Below are 25,098 nucleotides of genomic sequence, written 5' to 3'. Positions count from 1 at the left end.
CCAAAAAAATGACCTCCACATGAGCAATCCAGGGATGTAATAACAACACAGACTCTTGCTTATATATAGTAGTTGTCACTTTAGATTACTCTTCAGCTTGATTTAGTTGCCCTGTATAACACAATGTATATTTATTCAGGTTATTTGATGCTCTGTACTTCAATTAACTCCAGACAGGTTCCTTCCAGAGGTAAAAGGCAGAGAGCATATTTATTTGCCTACTCTAACCAAATTGGCAGGTAGTCAGGCAAAACAACCGTGACAACATCTGTCTAGTAAGCTGCCCTGAGCTCCCAGGCCAGGAGGGTGATTTGAGTCAGGTGTAGATAAGCAGGTAACCTTGACAACCTTCATAGTTGTCAGGGAAATGACAGAACGGGGGAAGTGCCCTACTCTTGCTCAATGAAAGCCGAAGCCATCAATGAGGGGAAGTAATCAGTACTGATAGTGAAAGGTACAGCAAATCCTATGACCACACGCATCCTTTTATCAGGAGATGTTCTCTAACACTCACCAGTCCTGGGAAGCTCAGGGTGCTGCAACTAATTCAGGACACAGCAAATTTGTACATAAACCTGAGGACTAAAAAAGGCAGCATGATGCAGTCATTAGAGGGGTCACTGAATTAGTCTGGCCCCCGGAGACCCTGTAATTTTAATAGAAAGAATGTCAAATAAACTCCCCACTTTGGACCAGGCTTCAGGCTGATATAATGAACTTAAGTCTTTCTCTAGGGTTCTTCATGTCACTCTGGAAGGACTTAGTCGCCACATAACACTTGGCCACTACTGTTTTTAGCTACTGCTCCTGCTCATAACAATACTTCATTGTAGCCCCCAATAAAAAAAAAGCTCCATTCTAGACAAGAGACCAAATATTACACATTTTCATCCTGCTTCCTTGAAGATTTCTCATCTCATCAGCAATATACAAGAGGTCCAGATACTCTGCATCCTTGTCAGCACTTGATAGTATCAGTTTTGGGTTTGCTTTTTGTTTTAGCCATCCTGATTGGTATGCAGTGGTATCTCACTGTGGCTTTAATTTGCATGTCCTTCATGACTAATGAGGTTTGAGCATCTTTTCATGTGCATATTTGCCAACATTATGCCTGGCACATAATCATTGCTCCCTTCCAAGATTTCAGGTGGTTTCTACCCGCTTCTTCCCAGATACATGATTTTAACAGAGGTCATACAGAGACAAGACCTTACCTACCCCCTCAGGATTTTGAGGAGAAAAGCATGGGAGAGCTAGGGAGAGAAAGGGTTGTCTTTGGGAATTTCTCACACACCACACCATGTAAGTGACCGCAGACTTCTGGTAGTAAGAATTGCCCTAATCCTAAAAATGCTTTTCAATATTACCTTCTTTGGATTAAACAACACAAACACACACACACACACACACACACACACACACACCACGGAGGGAGGTTTTTTGGAGGGAGATTTTTTAATCAAAAAATTATTTCAGGGGCTTCCCTGGTGGCACAGTGGTTGAGAGTCCGCCTGCCGGTGCAGGGGACACGGGTTCGTGCCCCAGTCCAGGAAGATCCCACATGCCATGGAGCGGCTAGGCCCGTGAGCCATGGCCGCTGAGCCTGCGCTTCCAGAGCCTGTGCTCCGCAACGGGAGAGGCCACAACAGTGAGAGGCCCGCGTACAGCAAAATAAATAAATAAATAAATAAATAAATAAATAAAATAAAAGATTAATTGACTCCTTCCCCACGTGAGCACCCACCCCAGGCCCAAGGCCACCCGGTTCTCTCTTAAAAAAAAAATTATTTCACTGAATCGTACAGTAAAGGTAACAGCTAAATTGGAAGGCGGCTGTAACAAGTCACTGAAAAACTTCCCATACGCACTGCTGGCTGCATTATTACAGTTATGATTCATATACAATGAGATGAGAACATTTACTACCTTTACAGTCTCCCCTTCACACTCTGAAATGAAATCTGTAGTTTCTCATTTCTTTTGCTGTTTCACCAAAAAAAAAAAAACGCACCTTGATTCTTGAAGCCTGGAATCTGATTACAAACTCCATTTTGGCTCACTAAGTATTTATTGAGGATCTAAAACATACTAAAACTAGAGTAGGCAATCTGGGGGATTTTAATGGTATAGAAGACATAATCTCAACCCCTGGAGGCAACTTGTGGTCAGTCTACAGGCAGCTTGGGTTTATTTCAGGAAACAGCGGAAAATTCTGCTGAGAGTCTAGACTTGGTGTGTGGAGTCCAGGCACGAGGTGAGGCCTCTGTTTTTCTTTTTATAAGCCTTTGCTTTTTTGATGACCCTCCCGACACAAGGCTGTCTTTAGTCCCCGACTCACTTCCTCTTTTTTAACAGCATTCTCAGTTTGTGTTCAACTATTTCCTGTTGACCTTTTCTAAATGCTCTTGTTTTATTAGTCTCTGCCTTAAAAACAAAAATCCATAGAGAGATAGCATAAAATGCTATATAAGCCTTCGCATGTATTCTTAGCCTAAGGAACCAAAAAAAAAAGATCAAAAGCGAGGAGGGGTGGTGCAAGAGTAAAATTACTATTGTGCATATTCTGTTCATATTACATAGATTTATATATAATAGATGATAGACTCTTGTTCACGGAAACTCTTCACCTAACTGATAATGTAATGGGAGGAAGACAGGCTCATATTTGACAACAAACACTGGAAGGAAATCCATCCCTTTTAGTGAATAATCCTGGGCATGCTTGTTGATCACTGAAGGCACTTTTGTGTTAGAGAGGAAGGAAGGTTTGAATCACTTAACTATACAGTCAATTCTTAAGAATCCATGTTAAGAGCGAGAAGCAATTGCAATTGTTCTGATGAGCTGAACAACAGATAATCAAAAATTCTTCCCCTTAATCACCTGTCTTCCTACCTCTATCTCCCCCTCCACCTCCTCCCAGCAAACAATTTGTTGGAAATTAGGAAAATGTTTTCCCAAGGTAATCTCTCCCCCTACAGGCAACTAGCCTACCAAACTGCTGGATCAGTTCCCTGAGGAGAGGCTGGATTACTAGAATGCATCTGTGCACATTTACAATGGGGTCCGCGTGGCGAGAAGGGACTCCTGTCCTAGAGATGGAAAGGTACAAGTCCCCTAGCCAGAGTGTACACTTCCTGCTTCCTGGCATTAGCGCATTTTACTCTGCTGTAAAATGAGGATCGTAATTACTACCTCGTTGGGCTTTTGTCAGTTGTAAATGAGATAATAAAGGCAAAGGCCCTGCCTCAGTGGATGCCCTTGGTGATGTCAGCCATCATCATCATCATCATTAAAGGTGGTTGACTGCAGAGGATCATTACAAGAGTACGTGGGCCACTTCAACTAGGGCCTATGAGTTTGTTGCAAGTGATTTCTTATAATAGTAGCAAAAGCTTTTGACTTTTTAAATACATTCTAGCAGAGGCAAGTTATCCAGAAATAACCATTGCTTTCACTCTCACTTCTGATATTCTTTCTTATAGGCAGAGGAAAAGGTAACATAAAGCCTGGTCCACTGGGAGCTATGGTCACTCCCCCAAGGGTGTGACTGCCTCTCAGAAAAATTGAGATCGCTGGCTGAGGGCTTCCAGGAGTCCCAGGGACCAAGCCCTTCCCTCCTCCCTGCACAGAGAGTGCCTTCTAGTGCTTAAAGCTCCCCTCAGGGTCTGAGCCTCCTGGTATCCGGCCTGACCACGCCTGCCTTCCCACCAGCACCCTCAGGCTTTCTTTAAATATGTAAATATCGTTGATTATGTCTCCTAATCTTGTTCCAGGCCAGGGAGCTGTATTCACCTCAAAAGGTGATTTTACAAATATCTAATCTTATCCATTTGGGGTGGATTTTATCAGATCAGTTTTCAGAATTCTGGGACCAGTCTCTTGTCACCTCTGCCTATGTTAACTAACTGTGTGACCTTGGCCAAAACATTTTTCCTCTGTACTATGAAATGGGTTGCCCTAGAAATTCTTTGAGGATGTTTCCTTCCTGCTCAGACCTTCTAGGGTTCTGGGATTCCACCTGAGAGAGACAGAGGACCTCGGGAAAGAATCCACTGTATGCACAATATCATATCTACTTAATAATAATGCTCAGAGAAGCAATTCTCCCAACCTCATTTTAATCAAAGGGAAAGTGATTGGCTTGTAGAAGCCTTGTAAGATTTAACGTATCTGAGAAATCCCGTATTACTGGTCAACTGGATGATTTCTGCTAGCTTTTCCCTAGGTCAGCACAGAAGGAGCAGGCCTTGCCTGGAAGCCACGCTCCTTTTCCCCACTAGGTGGCAGCAACACTCAGCTTTGCCAAATGTCAATAGAAACAGTGTCCTTTCTACTGTCGTTTCTATGATGACCTCCTCACCTATATGTTGGATTCGGGACCTTGACACTTAGTATTTCTAGTTCTATTCTCCTGAGCAACTAAACAGGTTTCATTCCAATTACAAGTAATCGCAAATAATGATACAGACTTCAGAAAAAGACATAGAATGTAAAGCCAGGAAAGAACCAAAGCCATAAGGGAGTAGGAGCCTTTAATTTGTAGAGGATGGAATAGAACTGGAGTGACTTGGCCAAGGTCAGCCAGGTAGATAGTGGCACTGTGGGAACTAGAACTCTCGGGTCTCTTAAGTCACAATCCCCATGTCTTCTCCTTTCCTTCTTTTGGGAGGTGAATATGCTGATAGTTTCATTTAGTAGCTGTGTACCCTGGGGCAGACTGAGCTCCTCATCTGTAATATGGGCATAATAATAGTGTCTACCTCATAGCGTTTTACTAGAATTAGAGACCACGCATATAGGGGACTGGGAATCAGAGCACACTCAGGGAGACGTGTCACAGACAGGCAGGCATGTCACACAGGCAGCTGCATCACACGCAGGTATGCCCAAAGGCATGTTGTTCCACAATTTCCCATGACAGAGTCTGATACAACACATGACATACACAGTTTTCCTTCTCTTCTCTGCATAGGGAAAGTGCATGCATTTTTTTAAAATTAAGAATTAACATAGGGCTTCCCTGGTGGCGCAGTGGTTGAGAATCTGCCTGCCAATGCAGGGGACATGGGTTCAATCCCTGGTCCGGGAGGATCCCACATGCTGTGGAGCAACTAAGCCTGTGCACCACAACTACTGAGTCTGTGCTCTAGAGCCCGTGAGCCGCAACTACTGAGCCCACGAGCCACAACTACTGAGTCCATGTGCCACAACTACTGAGCCTGCGCGCCTAGAGCCCGTGTTCCACAACGAGAGAAGCCACTGCAATGAGAAGCCCCCGCACCACAGTGAAGAGTAGCCCCTGCTCACCGCAACTAGAGAAAGCCCCCGTGCACAGCAACAAAGACCCAACACAGCCAAATAAATAAATAAATAATAAAATTTATTTTAAAAAAAGAATTAACATAATTTATTGAGCATGTGACAACATTCATCCATTGATCTTGTTATTTTTTTCTGTTAAAAATTCTCTTTATCTTTAAAAGATCTGTTTACCACTCTACATTCCATTAGAAACATGGAATCTAGAGAGCTCATGTAAATTTTTTTGCAAGCTTGGGAACTTTTCATGTTAATATATGACATTGTATATGTAATAATCACTCATTTTGTATCATATAATTTCACAAAGAAACAACACATCTTTCCTATTTCCCAACCCCTACTCTCTGACATCTTGCAGCCCCCTCCCCTGCAAGGAGAAATTTTTTTTAAAGCTGTCATGACAAATCCCCTGTAGGCTCATGGGGGAAAACTTTTGTACCGTAATAATGAAACACTTTATGTGTGGGAGAAGAATGATAGAAATAACAACTGTGCCACATCAGAGCTCATTAAAGTCAACGAACAGTGAATGCATTTTTAACAAAAACAATAAAGCTCTATTCAGGAAATAAGAAATGGGAGGGGTCGGTGTCTGGTGAGAGGCTATCTAAGGCCTCTTTCACAGCCAACAGCCTCCCAACGGTCTCTGGTTCAGGTATTAAGGTGAACTGTGCCTAACTCCTGGTTTCTCCCTCAGGAGAGGAAATGAGACGCAGCAGCTCCTTCGCTAACTTGCCAGTTTCATGACTTACCCACTCCAGTAAGACCTGGGCCAGATGAGTACCACGCCCCCATCTAGTCCACATGACTCCTTTTGAAACACGGATCAGGCCATCGGAGCAATAGCACCCGCACCTGTGTGTCTCGTGTTTCTCCTCACAGCTCTATGGTGGGGGGAGCACTGCATTTGCAAATATCAGTGTAACTATAATTGGGGACCCACTTCTCAGAAATTGTTCTTAAAACAGAAATGACGGGGTCTCTCCGGAAAGCCCAGGGCTGAGTCAGGTAATGTGGCCCAGTAGAGTCCTATAGCATCACAGTAGCTAAATTAAATCCAAGTGATGATCATGCCTCACATTTATAAAATGCCTGCACATCTATACAATGTTTTGTTTACTCTTTACAAAGCACTTTGGGATTTTTCTCTCATTTGATCCTTGGACCAACACTGGAGTCAGTGTGGCAGATAAGTCACCATCACATAAACCAAGAAAGTATAAGAGGCAGGACAAGATCAAGCACAAAGGCCTTAGAATCAAACAGACCTGAGCTCATATGACAGCTCTGGCACTTGCCAACTGTGTGACTCTGGGCAAGTTAATCTTTCTAAACCTCAGTTTCCTCATCTGTAAAATGGGGATAATCATAGTATCCATCCAAAGGTGGTTATGAGGATTAAATGAGATGATTCATGGAAGCAAAGGGCCTTAACACGCAAAAATGTAACTTGTTATTATTGAATCATTGACAGTTTGTGAGTGACAGAAGTCAGAAGAGACACCCCAAGTCCACTGGGCCAAATGTTCAAATTCAAACACATGGATACATAGATCCACAGTGAGATTTTTCTCCTGAATTGGCAGGCTTTTCTTATCAACTGATCTTTGAAACTAAAATCACCTTTTTGTCCATGATGGAAATTTACAAGTGAATCCCCAACATTTTATTTGGTGAAGCACTTGGGACAGTCACACTTCCGTGTGTTGCTTTTGTTAGATTTTACCTCTTATTGATTCAAAACTGTTCATCCTCTTCTGTATTAGCATGGTTGCTTCTGCTCCAAGACTCTGTGCAGAAGGGGGAAGTTAGAAAAAAAGGCCAGGAAAGCACTAACACTGCTGAGGGTTGAAGGGTGGGGTGACCTGGGGCAGGCTAGGAAGTTTCAGCCAAGAACCCCCAAGTTCCTTTTCTATGCCCAGACAGAAGAGTTAAACCACTTTTTTCTCCAATGCTATAGTCTCCCATCACCGATGACACACAAACACAGTAAACTGGTGGTATTTCTCCAGAGAGCAATCTGCTTTGAAAGCTCTTTATATGTCTCATTCCATTTTTGAGAACATTCTCCAAAGAAATCAGCTAAAAAGGAGCACGGGTTGGGGGGGGGAAGCTATGTAAGGTTGTTCCAAGCCCTGCTATATATAACGGTGAAACACTGGAAACCACCCAAATGTTCAATAATGGTAGCATGTATAAAAAAAGTAGAGTCTACGGACCAGATGGAATGTTCTTTCGGCATTAAAATGGTAAGTATGGGGTCTGTGTTAAGTGAAAAAGAGAGATCAAGATGTGATATAGACACAAATGTTACAACTCTGTAAACTCAAAATGTATGTGGACATAAATATCAAGGAAAGGAAATGTGTAATGGATAGAACATTTTAATTTCTTTTTGCTTAGCTACTGTGCATGCCACTTTGCAGACGTTATTGTTATTTAATCCTCGTGACAACTCATCAGCTTGTCAATTTCCACACACAAAAATGCCCCCTGCTGAGATGATAATTTGGATTGTGTATAACAGCATTTTGAAAATGGGACTTTAAAATATATGGGTCTGCCATTTACTCACTGTGTGACCTTGGGCAAGTCACTCTCTCTAAGTTGCTTCCTTTGTAAAATGAAGACGGAAGCTGACTAAATTGTAAATCTCTAAGCTCTCAAAATTTTCTTTGAGCTATCTAAAAAGTCCTAATTTGAGTTTTTCTGTCCCTGGCCTTACCCCAAAAGTGTCCCTTCACAACAGGTTGTCTTGAAGTGTGATGTAAAACGCCACTGGAGAAAAACAGGACTTTTCGATTTTAAAACAAGACACAATACAAAATGTTATAATACTCTTTCATATTTCCATGAATTCTGGGGACCAGACTGAAAGCGCTTCTTTTCTACCACACCCAGAAATGTGGCAGAAGTGGCAGGGACGGGGAGACGTGCGCAGAAAGAATTTGGGACCATGCACAGACAGTGTTAGTGAAAAATGTCAAAATTCTGTGCTGTGGCTTCCTGGAGGCCAAAGGGAAAATAGAATCTGCTGTTTTCAGTTAGCATTTAAATAAGCTGCTCACGCAGGAGGCTTCTCTTCCGAGCGCCCGCCATCCTTCTGAGGTGGGCGGGGCGGTGTGTTCAGCCACGTGACCTGGGTTAACCCCTTCTAGACCTTCAAGGTCCCTATGCTTCCCTCTGTGCCATGAGCCGCTGGCTATGAGCTCCTGAGGCAGATTCTCATCTGATGCTGCTTCAGCTTTTGCCTTACCCTCAAGAGAGATCGCAAGAGCTAACTTCCAACAAGGCCATTTCCGTTTGTAAGAAATGATGGGACAGAAAGCATCCTAGTGGCTGCCATCTGTCTGCTCCCGCCTTCTGCCTTCCCCACAGGGAGACGTGCCTGGGGGAGGGAGCGACTGGGTCTCTGCACCTCAGGCTTTGCCGCCACCTGAAGGGAATAGGTCCTACCTGGTCCCGCTCTGAAACAGGCCTTCTCCCCCGCCCCCCAACCGCTGAGGGAAGCTAAGAAGGAAGGGGGGTGGGGGAGCAGGAACACAAAGGGACTGGCCTCTGTGAAGCTCCAGTATTCTGATTTAAAAAAAAGATTTCAAGTATCTGAATGACTCGTGTTTTTCCCCCCAAACAAGCCTCTTTGTTAGTTCCACACAATTAGTATTCTTTGCACGAAAATTTGATCTCCTGTCTCTGACTGCAAAGTCCTCTTCCAGCATTTGGGTGGCAAAATGCTTGTTCCCTTGGCCTCCTGTCTCCATTCCCCTATCACCTGGTGAGACATCTCCAGCCCTCTGACCACAAATGAAAACCACTGCGGACGGGGGTGGGGAGGTGTGTGGGCAGATGAGGGAGAAAAAGCAAGATTAGAAAGCATGCGATTATCCCAATCTGAGCTGTGTGGTATATCGTCATGATTAATAGTATTAGCATTTTAGGGGATAATTCTACTGACCTCATAGCATTATTGTCAAAATAAGTGGGACAATGTGAAAAAAACAAGTGCATAACTCAGTGCCCAGCACACAGTACCTGCCTCTGAAATATTAGCTATAGTTATTATTACAATTTTATTTTATTATATTATTTATTTATTTATTTTTGGCTGCGATGGGTCTTTTGTTACTGCGCGCGGGCTTTCTCTACTTGCGGTGAGCGGGGGCTGCTCTTCGTTGCGGTGCGCGGGCTTCTCATTGCGGTGGCTTCTCTCGTTGCGGAGCATGGGCTCTAGGCGCGCAGGCTTCAGTAGTTGTGGCACGCGGGCTCCGTAGTTGTGCACAGGCTTAGTTGCTCCGCAGCATGTGGGATCTTCCTGGACCAGGGCTCGAACCCGTGTCTCCTGCATTGGCAGGTGGATTCTTATCCACTGCGCCACCAGGGAAGCCCCTACTACTATTTTATATTGAGCTCATTCTGTATATTGAGCTTTATATCAACTGATTTCAAGATCAGTAAAACAGTTTAAGCAACTGTTACTATCCTCATTTTACAGATGAGGAAACTGAGGCTCAGGGTCGAAGAGTCTTAAGTGGCAGGACTGGGAAGCAAGCCCAGATGTACTGCGCTCCAAAGCCCATGCTCTTTTCACCACACGGCAACGGGCAAAGGGCATGTTTGGGAACTTCCTAAGGATGTCAGTCAGTCACTAAATTTCGAATGCTTATATAATGACAGCATTTCTCCCTGAACCAATTTTCTTCAAATGTCATTTCCTCCTTCTATAAACAGAGCAAACACATCCCCGACTCACATGTGAACAAAGTCATTTCACATTTCGAATTTTCTTTCCCCTGCAGTCAGCCCTATGGCAATTCCACAGGCCTGGCGCCAGATTCCAGTTCATAGTGAAGATGTGTGAAAACCATAGGCTAAGAAAATAGCATGAAACCAACTGACAGCGGTCCCCAAAGTGTCATCCTACCCGGCTCTTTCCCAGCAGGCTGGGGATTAAGATATAAATGAAACATATGGAGATGGGAAAAAGCATATGTCAGGCCGGCTGTGGCCCATGTTCCTGTCGAGTGCATGCACGGGGTCATTTTCAATCATGAAAACACCACCAAGCAGACTGCTCAAATATTTCTACAGAACTAAAATTGAAATCAGTGCTTTATTCCTCACACCTTCTTTCTGAAGTCAGCCTCATCGGCAGCTTCCCAGTGCAGGCGTATCCAGAAGGAACCAGAATTCGGCATACACGCTCCTCCTTCCAAAGAGAGAGAGAAAAGAACTGGGTAGTTCTGAACAGTTCCTCCTGGGTGTGTTTCAGTTGAATTAATTATCTCCAGGCATAATAATATCGACAACAAAAACATATTGAACACAAACCCTCTACAGAGTACTGCGCAGGGTTCTGAGGGTAACACATATAAGAATGTACTAGCCAAGGGCTTCCCTGGTGGCACAGTGGTTGAGAGTCCGCCTGCCGATGCAGGGGACACGGGCTCGTGCCCCGGTCCGGGAAGATCCCACATGCCGCGGAGCGGCTGGGCCCATGAGCCATGGCCGCTGAGCCTGCGCTTCCGGAGCCTGTGCTCCACAACGGGAGAGGCCACAACAGTGAGAGGCCCGCGTACCGCAAAAAACAAAAACAAAAAAAAAAAGAATGTACTAGCCAATAAATAGCCACCATTTATACAGCCTGGTTTTAAGAGCCATTCCTTCCACGAAGCCTCTCGGGCTCGGCTGGTGCTTGGCCCATCTCCTCCATCCCCACCTCCACTCCTAGATTCAAATAGCAGCTGGATACGGCCACACTTTCAGCCCCCAGCATAGAACACCAGGCACTGTTTTGAGCAGCCCTCTCTTGCTCTAGCTCCTCAGACCTCTGGAAAGCTCCAGAGAAGTGTGGAGTCAGATTATCCTGAACTTGAATCACACTTCCGTGAGGTGGGGGAAGAGTAGATCAAGAGGCCAGCTGGAGCCCAGGCGTTTGCCTGGTCTTGCTGTTGCAGAACAGGGTTCCTGAGAGGAAGTAGTGAGAATTGTGTGCAGCAGCAGGTAGGGGCCAGCTCATTGGTTCCTTCACAAAAATAACGGCTGTTCAATATCCTTTAAGTGTGTCTTTCTCAACTTAGCAGGGTCTCCATCTGTTTCCCTCCCATGTCCGTTTCAGTTTCATTGGGAGGATATAGGTCAAATTCCAGCTGGATGACATAGTGGTTCCCAGCACTGGGTCAGCAATTCTCACTTTTTTTTTTCTTCTTCCAAAAGATTGTTTGGACAGCCTTTCACTTGTGGGCAGAGGTAAGGGCATTAGATAGGATGTAGGGAGACCTGGATTCCAGCAGTGGGAACTTGAGTCAACACGCCTGTCTGAGCCTCAGGGGAAAATGAGAGGACTCAACTTAGTGGACTTGACGTTCCTTCCCAGCTCTCACATTCAGTGATGTGTCCTCAACAGACATTAATATCTGGAAACTAAAGAAAAGCAAAGTCAAGGATATGTGTCTTTCCTGAGAGCAGAGAAAGATGGTCTATTCACTTGGCCTCAGGGATGACCTGCTTTTTTTTTTTTTTTTTTTTTTTTTTTTTTGCGGTATGTGGGCCTCTCACTGTTGTGGCCTCTCCCGTTGCGGAGCACAGGCTCCGGACACGCAGGCTCAGCGGCCATGGCTCACGGGCCTAGCCGCTCCGCGGCATGTGGGATCTTCCCGGACCGGGACACGAACCCGTGTCCCCTGCATCGGCAGGCGGACTCTCAACCACTGCACCACCGGGGAAGCCCGGATGACCTGCTCTTAACCTGCTCTTTTCCTCTTCTCCCCCCCATCCACCCCAAGAGTCTTCTCTGAAAACTCTGGAGGGTTTTCTTTTCGAGGGGCTGGCTGTTGGGCCTTTAGAAGTTTTGTTCCGTGTCGTTGCTGAGTCCTTCACCCCAGCTGCGTAGAGATGAGAGCCCTGCTGGAAGCCTGCTTCAGCTCTCCGCTGCCCACGTGTGCATCCCCACAGACCCACGTTTCCCGAAGAAGAGTGTGCACACAGTTCCCCTTTGTCCTCTTGGGTCCTTTTGTCTCTCAAAGTATACATTCTCTAAATAGATCTGGGAGCTGGCCATGAAAAAACAATGAAGTTTACAGTGCAGGCTTTCAGCTCTGCAACTGTATCAGTGCAGCGACAAACAATTGAGTTTTGCAAAGGGGTCCTCAAGAAGAGCCAGAGTTAAGGACACAATTGTTTAACCATTCTGACCCTGGGAAACATACATTCCCCTCTTGGGTCGTGGGGAGAGGAGTTTCTTCTGCATTTCATTTCCTGTCTGTGATCTGGATGTCTTTACTTTCCCCGTACCTATGTTAACTCCTTTTCAAATGTAGGTGTGTATGCGCGTGGACTGTCCTGTGCAGGTGGAGGTGGGGAAGGGAAGGAAAACCGTGTATGCAGTGTGTTGTACTACACTCTGTCACAGGAAGCCGCGGTACAAAATGCTCTCAGGCATCCTTGCAGGCAGCTCCGTGTCTGTGATGCCCCTGCCTCCGTTGTGATGCTCACCCACAAGGCCTTGGCCAGGTCTTGACTTTCAGTGAAACCTAGGGCAGAGTATCTGTCTGCCCTTAGTAAACAAATGTCAAGTATCGGGATGTACACAACACTAGATCTGTATTAGAATTTTTTAATGTTTATCATCATCAGAGTGTAATGGTATTGAGCACCGAGCTGTACTTGACATCGCAGTAGACATTCGGTACATTTCCTTAGTGGTATGTGTTAGTTACACAACTAATAACACTTATAGAATCAGAAACTCTGGGAATGAGGCCGAGCAATCTGTGTTTTAACAAACCATCCCAACTCCTCTTTTCTTCTCATTTTCTCCCATCTAGATTTTACCAATTTTTAGCTCTATTAGAAATTCCAAAGTGTCTTTAAAGGGCATTCCTTGATATTTTATGCTTTTTGGCATCCCCTGAAGCTTCCTTTATATTATAGGCCCTGTATTTAGAATGAGAAGGCACAGCCCATGTTTGCTCTACTTTATTTGAAGTTAAGAAAAAAAAATGAGGACATTTTCTTGCCCTTTAATAATTTTAAGTCTAGGCCTTTTCAACACCCCGGGGGCCATCAAAGATTCCTCCTTCAGTACTGTGGAGGCTTTCAATACTCTTTCATTCATTCAACAAATATTCATTGCAGGATAAACAGTGCACTAGATGTGGCACGTTTTCCTTTACACATGCATTTTGAAGTCAGTCCTGAGTACCTGGCATTTATGGACCCTGTGAGCCTTTCTAGAAGGAAGGCTGTGGGGCTTCCCTGGTGGCGCAGTGGTTGAGAGTCCGCCTGCAGATGCAGGGGACACGGGTTCGTGCCCCGGTCCGGGAGGATCCCACATGCCGCGGAGCAGCTAGGCCCGTGAGCCATGGCTGCTGAGCCTGTGTGTCCGGAGCCTGTGCTCCGCAAGGGGAGAGGCCACAACAGTGAGAGGCCCGCGTAATGCAAAAAAAAAAAAAAAAAAAAAAAAAAAGAAGGAAGGCTGCTTAAGAGGAGTCTTATTTATCTTTACTGCCGGACATATTAAACACCCATTTTCAATGGTTTCTTATGGAATAGTTTGAGTCAATCCTAGTAAAGACTTAAGAGACTGCTATAGTGATACTTGGGTTAATAGATGTAGTTGTACGAAGACGTTACCACTGATAAAATGTGCATCTCTGGACTTCCCTCGTAGTCTAGTGGTGGAGACTCCGAGCTTCCACTGCAGGGGGCACAGGTTTGATCCCTGGTCATCGGGAACTAAGATCCCACATGACACAAGGTGAGTAGCCTGAGTGTGGGGACTGGATCAATGGAGAAGTGAAGACGTGGGATAGGAGTTGAGTGGACTAGGGCTCAACACCTGGTAAATTGGGAGACACAGTGGAAGTAGTACTAGATATACATGGCTTTGAATCCTAGCTCTGCCACTTCCTAGCTGTGCTAACCCTGGGGAGGTTAACTTTTTCCTTATCTGCAAAATGAGGATGATAACAGAAGCTATCACATGAAGCAGTGGGGAGGATTATATGAAACAATCATGTAAAACCTTAAGCACTGTGCCTACCAGTGCGTAGGCACTGGACAAAGGACATGTCTCTTACTGTTTACTTGTGAGTATCCAAGTATTCCCCTCTGAGATTTGTCTAATCCAACTGACAGTGGTGCCTCTTCTTCCTCTCCTCGGAAGCTCCCAGCCCCCCACCCTGGTGAGCTCAGGCCATGAGAATCAGCCCCCCAACCTATCCCTGGAAAGAGAGAAAGGTCACCCTGGTCCTTAGTGCAAAGGGAAGGGGAAGGGGAATGGGGGAGGGGTGGTGAAGGGTCATTGTGGGGAGTGGGGGCGAGGTGCTGCAGCAGGAATTCCGGAACTGGGAAAGCTGCCATCAACCAAACAAGAAATGACCAAAGCCTGAGGTGAGTCTGTAACTTAGGAGAGAAGGAAAGTGCCGATTTGGGAAAAGAAAGGAAAATGTGAGTAGAATTGGCAAGAGATGAGTCCAGAATGAAACATCACTCTTCCCCCTGTATCACAGCCAAGCTGCAACAGATGCGAGGCAAGAGTCAGAAATGAGAGGAGAATGAAAAACCAGAGCCCTGACTCCGCTGCGTGTGTGATGGATGAATCCGACAGGTAGTTAAGGATGGAGAGGAACAGCCATCTCAAGGCTGTGAAGCTTAAAACTCTCACAACAGAGCTGTGATGGTGGCAGTTTAAATGCAAATTTGTTAGACTTGATAAGTCCACTGGGTGTTTATTACATGTGAATTTAATGTTTTAGTGACACTTCCCAGACCTATTATGACTGCGGGGTTTCTGAGTATTTCTCCTGCTGGTATCAGGTTTAAGGGAAAAAATAGCCAAGTAGGAAAAAAATAGTGAGCAGGATTCCAGTTCTTTTTTGCTCACTGGGGAACATAGGCTTTCCAAACAGGGGCAGAGAGGAGTCAAGCCTCCTGAGTTCTTTCCCAGCTCTGATTGAGTTGGCTCCAGAATAGACTAACTCTCCCCAAGCTGGCAGTCTTCAGTTCCAATATTTTTCTGAGAAATGTACAGACAGTCCCGTGGGGGGCTCCTTAGGGAGCTGCTCTAGCCCCAAGGAAACATCTGAGGGGATCTTCCCTGTCTCTTTCTCCCCAATACTGAATGAATGAATGAGTTGTAAATTTCACAGTGATCTGTCAAAGATGTTAGAGGAAAAGAAGGGTTTATCTATAGATTAAAAGAGACCTAAAAGGCATATCAATTAATGCCATGTGTGGACCTTGTTTGGATTTTCATTTGAACATAAAAAATGAGATAATTGGGAAAGTGGAACATCGATTAGCTATCTGATAATTTTATTTTCCCTGCACCCTGTTTTGCAAAACTTTTAACTTTGTCATCATTGTTTAAGAAGAGATTTTACATTAAAACCTAGATTTCCATCTTATTTTGAGAAATAGCGCAATCTAGCCACAGATGGGTGCATTGCCTCACTAAGCTACCTGAGGATGTCTCTTTTGGTCCTCAGGTCCAAAATAAGTGCCAATTCTTCCATAAAGGGTTCTCTGATCACCCCAGCCATGAGTGATTTCTCATCCCTCTGAGCTCTTGGGACCCATTTTATTTTATTTCTTGAAAAATTTTTATTGGAGTATAGTTGGTTTACAATGTTGTGTTACTTTTAGGTGTACAGTAAAGTGAATCAGTTATACATATGCATATATCCACTTTTTTTAAGATTCTTTTCCCATGTAGGTTATTACAGAGTACTGAGTAGAGTTCCTTGTGCTATACAGTAGGTTCTTGTTGATGGGACCCATTTTAATTACTCACCCAGCTCCCAGCCTATGCCGCCTGTATTTGTTTTCTTGTAGACCTCTTATTGCTACTCCTCCCCCCCCCACCAACACACACCTGGGCCTTTAGAAGTTCTGGGTGTTTATTAAGACCTTTGGAAGTTCTAAATGCTGCAAAGGTTATGGAGGGTGCCTCCCTGTATATGTAATGCCAAATCAAGTTTTATTTTTCAACGTGGTGATGTTTAGAAGTAAGCTGAAGACAATCTTTCTAGATTTAAAATAAATTCTCCAACTTATTTTGAAAAATTTCAAACCCATGTTGAGTTGAAAGAAGAGTAAAATGAGCCTCTGTGTAACCATCTAGATTCACGAGTTTTTAATATTTCGTGATATTTGCTCTGTTTGTTCCTATGAACTACTTGACAGTAAGTTTCAGACATTATGATGCTTTATCCAGCAGTTACTTCTTAAGAAAAAGGACATTTTCCTACATGACCACGATGCCATTCTCACACCCAAGAAATTTGACTCTGATACAATAATATATAATATACAGTTCATATTTGAATTTTCCCAATTGTTCCAATAATGAATGCCCTGTAAAAAATGTTTTAATCTAGGTTCTAATCAAGGATCATGCATTATTACACTTGGTCTCTGTTGCCTCCTCTGATCTGAAACACTTCCCTGATGTTTGTTTTTAATCTTTCATTTTGAAGCATCAGGTCATTTGTTTTGCAGAATATGCCACAGTTTGGATTTGGGCAAATGTTTCCTTATTATTAGATGGGTTCAACATCTAACAGTGGGGGTCAACATTTTCAGCAGTTTTGCAAGAAATTACAAAGGTGATGTTGAATTTTTCTAGATTTTCTGTTTGTGAAGTTCCAGATAAATTCATCAAAGCTGAATTTGTGTGTAGGTATATGTGTTTTGCTGGTGCCCTAATCATGTGTGTCATAATAATCATAGCTACCATCATGTATATCATGCAAAGCATTGGTGTCTGTATATATGTAGCAGCAGGGCTTCAGGTGATATAATGCCAAACTTTTTCCCCCCACTAGTGTTTTTTTTTTCACTAGTGTTTTTTTAATTGAAGTATAGTTGATTTACAGTATTATTTTTCTCCACTGATATTAAACTACATCCTAACCAACACTTATTTTCCACTCTTTAATTTTTGCCAAATCTATAGGTGTAACACGATATCTGTGGTTTCCATTTGTATTCTCTTGAGTGCTTAAGAGTTTGAGCATCTTTTCTTACGCTTATTGACCATTTGTGTTTTCTTTCCTGTGAAAGGCATCTTTATGCCTTTTGCTCACTTTTGGGGGGTTGCCTATTTCTTAAGTAATTTTTAAACCTTTATGCATTCTGGATACTAATCACTTACGAATATTATATATCTATCTGGCGAGATTAACACCAATAAGTCCTCTCCTTCATTTTAAAGACCCACAAACACCCTAAGATAATTCACACAACCTTGAGACCTAACAGTGTCACGATTTATTCTCAACAACTTAAAGTCTTTACTCATGATCAGGACCCCTAGCACCTCACAGGAACCTATCTCTCTCCCAACCCCTCTCTAGGCCTCTTCACCCAACTTGGGCCTTTCTGTCGTGTTTCAAGGACTAGCAAACTCTTGATGCAAGCGCACCCAGGAGGCACTCAGGAAGTGCTCCCTAAGTGAACGGATGAAGAAAGGAAAGAACGTTACTGCGTTTCTAGGTAAAAGAGATGAAAAGGAAAAAGGAATGTTGGAGGGCCACGCCGGCTGATGATTGGCTGGCATCCAGGATGGAGGGTGCGGGGAGAGCGCGAGAAGTAGGAGAGGGTTTATTTACACCAGGTGGTCGCCGCCCAGCGGCTCACCACTTGTTGCTCAAAAAGCAGCGCTTCGGCGATCGCCGGTCCGAGGCGGGCGCGGCGGCTCTTTGGGCCCCGCCCCTTCCCGCCCCCGGGCGCCAAGGCCCCGGCCCCTGCGGCGGCCGCGCCAGAGCCTGCGCACTGGGGTCCCAGCGCCTGCGGCGGCTCCCCGCTCGGCTGCTCTGAAGATGGTGGAGCGCGCCGGTGGTGGCACATCCCTGAGGGGGCTGCGGGAACGGATGGGTGAGCGGGCCGGCGGCTCCCGGGGGGGCTCGGCCCCGCGCGGGAGGCGGGGTTCCCGCGGCCCCGGGGACTGTCGGAGCGGCGCGACCCGCGCCGGAAACCTTCACTCCGGAGTCGCCTCGCGCGCCGTCGGGTGCTCCCCTCACCCCCGCCGGAGCGCCGTGGGACGGGATGGGGCGCCGAGAGGGGACGCGGGCGGGAGGGGAGACGGCCGGCCCGCGCCACCAACTGCCCAAGTCCCGCGGCCCAGCTGCCACCGCCAACGGCCGTAGCCCCGCGGGCGGGCGGGGCGCGAGAGAACTAACGGGCGCTGCTGGGGCGGGAGGGCGGGGGCCGGGCGCCGGGACAGCCCTCGTGGCTCGGGGCAGCCCTGGAATCTTCCCTCTGCCCGGGGCGCTCGCGCTTTCATCCTCTCCCACGGTCGCAACCCCGGTCTCTCACGCATCCTCCTGGTCAAGGTCTGGTTAAGGTCCAGTGAGGAGGGGGCCTTGGGGGTCTGGCTTTGAAATTTGGGATGAAACTTGGTCCCCCTGCTCCTCCTGGTTTGCCTCAGCACATGACTTTGCCAGGATGTCACCTTCCGTGGGACATCTTGCAGACCCTAGGCTGAACTGAACGGGACTCCGGGCTTCAGAGTGCTTTCTTCTAAACTGGTCCCATCGCCAAAAAGTCCCCCCCAAAACGTTAATTTTATAAAATTTGGCAGGATTTGGCATTGCTTAGCCCAGGAGACTGCTTTGCTACTTGAGCGAGATAGTATTTCTTGCTTGTGGGAGGTTGCTTTTAATTCTCGGGCTAGTTTCCTCCTATATGAGCTTGAATAAAACAGCCTTGCTGATTTTACTGAAATCCTTAGGGATTTTTTTCATTTGCAGTTGAAAAATTAGACCGGCTGCGATTGGGAGGGTTTATGTTACTTCAGAACGCTTTGAATCAACTCCCCAGAGAATAATGTCAGAAGCAAAAACACTTTCATTATTGCATAGCGTGAAAAACTCTTCTGTCTCTAGCTTATTATGGTTAACCTACAGGGAGAGTTTGCAATAAATTCATTGTTTTATTGCTTATTGACACCTAAGGTCCTCTGACATTGAATTATTTCACTGATTTAAACTAACCGGCCTTCTGGATAGCCCCCCAAAGTATTTGCATACTGAATGTTGAAAAGTATTTTTTAAATTTTATATGGGACAGTTGCTTGAATTCACAGTATTTCAGACTAAAAACTTAAGCAAAAAAAGGCTTAACCGAGAACTAGTTGACCTCCTTGCTGCCCATTTTGTATTAGGAATTGAAAACATCACATGTTAAACTTTTACAGAGGACCACCTTGACCAGAAAGAACTTACTTCATGGTCTCAGCATTTTCCTGAAGGGGACAAGGAGTCAGTGAAATATTCTGCCACTTTGTGGCAATTGCTTCTTTTCTGTTATCCAAATAACAGTGAGTAGACTTTGTTGCTGTTTTAGGCAAAGCTCCGTGAATCTGCCTTATTTTTGTGGTTCCCTGATTGCAAATGTCTTTGGTTTTCTATTATTTTCTAAACATTTTCTCACCCTCTCCCTGGCCTAATGACATGCAAACTGTAATAAGGCCATGAAGAGAGACCCTTGGTATGGGTGGAATGGATCTGCACTCCCAACTGCTCAGCTTTGAATGAGGGTGGATCCAGGACTGGGCCAGCAACTGTGCGAAGAAGGGTCAGGGACTGGGCTGCTGGAAGAGAGTCTGCTGCTAGACACCCCTCAGCCTACACTTTGAGGGCTACATCCAGCAGGAGCACAAGATAAGACTTTGTAGCAATTGCTTCTTTTTATTCTGTTATCCAAATAATGGTGAGTAGCACTGTATCCACTAATCTGTAGCAGTTAGCCCTAGCCCTTCTTATAATAATTTTTAAAAACCTTTCAATCATTTTTTTTGCAACCTACGCCCTTTGCTACCTAATGAGAAATACTAGTTTACTAGTTTGTGTGATCTAATGTTTCTAATTAGTACAGAAGAAAGGTCATGGAGAGGTGGGGCTACAGATTTTAGGTCGAACTCTGAGAGTGATGTCAAGAGCAGCAGCTGAGGCGGACAGTACAGAATTGCTAATAAGTACTGGGATGAGTATTTATCATTGGCATCTCATGGGATTAAGCATTTTGGGGTGATTGTGCTTGGGTGCAGCTTTAGGAAGATTCTTGAACTAACTGTCATGGAAAAGTGTTCTTCCTTCCTTTCTTGCATTTAACTTGCCCTAGTGGAGCAGAGCTCTTGTGACACAGATTGTGTGTGTGTGTGTGTGTATGTGTGTGTTGAGGAAGCGGGAGTGGGTTTCTGGAGGGAAGCAGAAATATTCCACTATGTTGAAGTCAGTAGTGACCTAAAATGCTTTATGTCCAGAAGGGGCCTCAAAATTTCAATGACATCTTTTAGAAATCTATCAAGTGTAAAGCATTCTTTAATTTTGGCATCCTAGTGGCATCTATTTTGGTTCATTTCATTCTGAGGTTTTTATTGGGCTAGATGGCTAGGATGATTGAGTTTGTTGTTTTCCCATCATAGAAGGAGAATGGGGGAATTCCATGGTGGTCCAGGGGTTAGGACTCTGCACTCTCACTGCCGTGGCCCGGGTTCAATCCCTGCTCGGGGAACTGAGAGTGGTGCGGCACAGCCAAAATTTTAAAAAAAATAAATAAAAGTCATACTTGATATTATAACCTTATATGATTTGGTTCATTATTGCCACCACAGCTACTTCTTAGGTTACTTCTGATTAATAAGATCTTAAATCTGGTAAAATTGTACATTTTGAGAAAAATTGTCCTTATGGCCAACTAAATTATGCCAAAATATGGACTTTCCTTAGGAATTTTTTTTTTTTTTTTTTTTTTTGCGGTACGCGGGTCTCTCACTGTTGTGGCCTCTCCCGTTGCGGAGCACAGGCTCCGGACGCGCAGGCTCAGCGGCCATGGCTCACGGGCCCAGCCGCTCCGCGGCATGTGGATCTTCCCGGACCGGGGCACGAACCCGTGTCCCCTGCATCGGCAGGTGGACCGCCAACCACTGTGCCACCAGGGAAGCCCTCCTTAGGACTTTTAAGCAGGAAAACTGAATGTGTAGAAGCAACAGTGGTTTTCTCTGTGCTCACATAGAAATGTTGTGAGTGGAAGGGAGGGTGTGTAGGATGGTTTAATTAACTTACAGACTATAGTTAAGAATTTTCTTAATACATTAGTACTCAAATTCAGAGGATAATCGTGGTCCACAAGATTGATGCTAGTTAAATAACTGAAGAAGCTGACAAGAATCTAATCTTCAAATAGCTAGATCATGGATTATATCTAAGCTGTAAGTCTCTGAGATTTAAAAAAAATCCTTTTCCCCTTTTGAAATGGCGATCTCTATGGCAACAATTGTGACATCACTTTCAAGTTTACTCTATAAAATGGCTCTCAGATATTTTCCTCAGTGGCAAGTAACATCTCAAAGTCCATTCATTCTGAGTACAACCACAGTCCCTGTATTCCCTTATTTTATAGTTGCCCATCTACAACTATTTTATATTTTTCTTGATATGTAGAACCAGAATTGTATGCAGTATCACAGGGGCATATTCCCTGTGCTTTTATATGAGAGTAGAAGAGAGTTTTCAGTGTTATTCTCCAGCTCCTTCCTGAAGATGCCTGGTACTATGGGGCATTTTAGATACAGCCGTATATGGAATTAGAGTTCAGGGAATTCCCCAAGAACTTGTTTTTCTATCATCTTAGAATTTTAGTTTTTCTACTTTCCCTCAAATTGTGCTCCCATACTCTTATATTTCACCCTTATTGAAGTTTATTTGCCATTTTCTACCTGTTCACACAAGATGTGTAAATTTATATTATATAATTTATATTTATTTGCTTGACATTTTCCTACCTAGAAAAATACCATCACATTGGCAATTTCTTGAGTGTTTTCTCCACCTTCACTGTGCATCAGAGTAGAGTTTTTAGCAACTGCAAAGGCCTGGGCCCCATTCTCAGAGAGTGGAGGCAGGGAGGGGAAGGCTTTGCTAATTTTTTTTAAAAGCAATTTGGGTGACTCGTGTGGAGCCAGGGTTGGAAGCCCCTGATTTAGGTACTTTATAAATGTACTCCTTATATTGGGCCCAATCTCTGAGGCTCTCACCGTTGACACTTTTGCATCCAAATTCAGATCCATAAACTCCAAATCTTTTCTAAATTCCCCAATTTATGGCGAAACATTTTTCCAAATCCTTGCCAGCTCAGTTTTTCTAGTACTTGCTGTAATGTCTCTCTGAGGCATTTTTGAAAGCTATTAATCATTAGCTCTTGCTCACCCACCAGCTCGTGCTGCTACTTCTGCTGACAACTCTGTGTGCACAGATAGGCTGGCATGTCTACGGTAAACACTGTTAATTCTTTGTTGAATTATTGTTGAACATCATAGGTACTCAGTATGTCTTTGCTGACCCAGAGTCTATCATGATTTTGCCTTGTAGAAGAGATTCTGTCCTTTATCATCGAAGATACAATTGGCTGTGCTTTGCCACCCCTGGATTAGCTGTTCGTATTCTTTCTTTTTTAAAATTAATTAATTAATTTATGGTTGTGTTGGGTCTTCGTTGCTGCCCGCGGGCCTTCTCCAGCTGTGGCGAGCTGGGTCGTTGTGGTGCACGGGCTTCTCACCGCAGTGGCCTCCCCTGTCTCAGAGCACGGGCTCCAGGTGTGCGGGCTTCAGTAGCTGTGGCACACGGGCCCACTTGCTCCGGGGTATGTGGGATCCTCCCGGACCAGTGCTCGAACTCGCGTCCCCTGCATTGGCAGGCGGACTCCTAACCACTGTGCCACCAGGGAAGTCCCACTGTTTGTATTCTTAATATCGAATCCCTTTCCTTTATCTCCCTGTATTTTAGTTGCTGCTGCTAATGCCATTGCTGAAGAAAGACGGAGTCAGGGTAGCTTTAGCGCTCTTCCATCACAGCCCTCAAATATAAAATCAGCATTTAAACCAGGTATAATTTCTAGAATGCTTTGATAGATGTCAAAGTGTTATATCCTTAAAGTTTGATATCCTATGTCTAACTGTATTCTTTCTTTTTTTTTAGTAATAGATGGATCTGTGCTTAAAAATGATGTAAAGCAAAGATTAGCAAAGGAGCGCAGAGAGGAGAAAAAAAGACAAGATGATGGTATATTTTAGACTTTTTTAAAAAATTAAGATGAATGAACTTTACTTTAAGGTTATATATTTCCAAAGTGGTTTTACTTACTTTTTAATCTGTTCATATGATAGATTACACGTTTTACAGTATGTGTTATACTGGATTAAGAGCTTATACTAAATGAGATAAAGAAGGTCCATGAAAAATATTTGACCAAATTGTTTTATTTTTGAACTAGTAGTTTCTGTTAGCTTTAATTTTCTGAAAATTAAGGTATGAAAATTTCTTCAACATTTGTAGAAACAAGCAAAACGGGATTTCAGAAAAATGACTTAGAAACAAAAATGAGCGAATTCCCTGGCGGTCCAGTGGTTAGCAGTCTGCTTTCACTGCTGGGGGTGGGTTCTAAAACAAAACAAAACCAAAGAAAAAACAAAAAATGGAGTTGCTAATAATCCCAACATAGATATGGTATCTTTCACTGATTGCTATGCTTTTCAAGTGTAACTTTGTGTCAGTTAGGATCTAAAAGAATAATCTTTCTATACCTTGAGAGAATACTTTTTCAACTATGTATTTTTCTCATCTGGCCTGTAAATCCACTGCAAAACTAGTGCTCAAGTTCATTCAAATAAAATAGCAATTGTCTTTGTTTTGGTGAGGAGCTGTTTCTTCCTGTAGCTCTTTAGAAGAGTATTTTACAGCTGCATAGATGGCTCTCCAGGCTTTAGTGAGGGGAAATTTGAACGCAGGAAAACATCATGCTGGTCAGTAATTTGGTATGTGCCTAAAGCCCACGAAGGTCAAACTGGCATGCTTAATATGGTCTGTCTAGATGAGGCCTTTGAAAAGAAGTTTCCTAGTAGAAGGGAAAAAAAACATATATTCTGGCCATGTGTTTTTTTTACGTCTTGTTTTAATGTATAGCAATATTAATCTGATGGGGTTTGACTTCAGCTCAAGTCAGCAGAAACATTACATGAAAGAAAATATTTCTTCTGAATTTGGAATTTTAGTTTCGGACAGGAGGAGAGTCATCTAAGCCAATTCAATTCTCAGGAGTTAAATGAACACCCAGTGGAAATGGTTCTTTTGTGGCCATCTCTGTTCACTTATATAATAAGTCTTTAGTCATTAGCACAGGTTATATTATTTTTAAGAAAGAGAATAAAATATAAACTTTTTCCTTCTCGGTCTGTAATGTGGAAAACTTAAATATTTTCTTGGCTCTTACCTTGCATTTGGAATATTTCAGCTAATAAAGAGACACAACTACTTGAAAAGAAAGAAAGTCTAAGATCCTATACGAAAAACAGATGGAAGAAAGCAGCGAAAGCTGAGGGAACAGAAAGAAAAGGATGAACAACGGAGAATATCTGCAGAAAAAAAGAGAAACGAAAAGTTACAGGAAGAAAGGGTACATGTTTTTCTAGCCTGTTAATCAAATGATGCACTGTGTTGCCTGGTTCTGCAGTACTTTTTTCTTAGCCCTTCTCTGCTTTTACTGGAACCAATCCCAATTATTCTTTCATCTTTCCTTCAACATTAGCACCTCTTGCCCCGTCCTGATCCGAGCCTTGCACGTCCAGGGAGAGAACCCTGTCCACTTGCAGGGTGCCTGCGGCCTGGGCTTTGCCCTGAGCAGCTTTCTCTCCTACAAAAGGTGTTGTCCCATTGTCTAGTATTCACCTACCCACCGTCCCAGGCCCCCTGAGAGGCCCCCGTCTGACCCTGACCC

The 25,098-nt window shown here is 44.2% G+C and overlaps 2 protein-coding genes across 2 annotated transcripts in view; one reads left to right on the top strand and one right to left on the bottom strand.

Annotated features, from left to right (window-relative positions):
• Positions 1–18,076: 18,076 nt before the first annotated feature.
• On the top strand, positions 18,077–24,801 carry LOC307069811 (MAP7 domain-containing protein 3-like; the record flags this gene model as incomplete). The annotated part of the gene is given in 6 exon segments (XM_079728121.1): positions 18,077–18,201; positions 23,112–23,210; positions 23,304–23,387; positions 24,616–24,636; positions 24,639–24,680; positions 24,683–24,801. Coding segments are annotated over 6 exon segments (420 nt in total). The 5' UTR covers positions 18,077–18,146.
• Positions 24,802–24,880: 79 nt separating this feature from the next.
• The window catches only part of LOC307069810 (integrator complex subunit 6-like), a gene marked incomplete at both ends in the record, with an annotated part of 41,095 nt that continues 40,877 nt past the window's right edge, over positions 24,881–25,098 (bottom strand). The window contains one exon of the mRNA XM_079728120.1: positions 24,881–25,014. Within this exon, the coding sequence (XP_079584246.1) occupies positions 24,881–25,014 (134 nt within the window). The remainder of the gene's footprint in view (positions 25,015–25,098) is intronic.

The sequence above is a fragment of the Hyperoodon ampullatus genome, assembly GCF_949752795.1.
Source record: "Hyperoodon ampullatus genome assembly, chromosome: X".
Lineage (NCBI taxonomy): Eukaryota > Metazoa > Chordata > Mammalia > Artiodactyla > Ziphiidae > Hyperoodon > Hyperoodon ampullatus.
The sequence above is the reverse complement of the archived record's forward strand: the minus strand, read 5'-3'. Positions and strand labels throughout refer to the sequence as shown.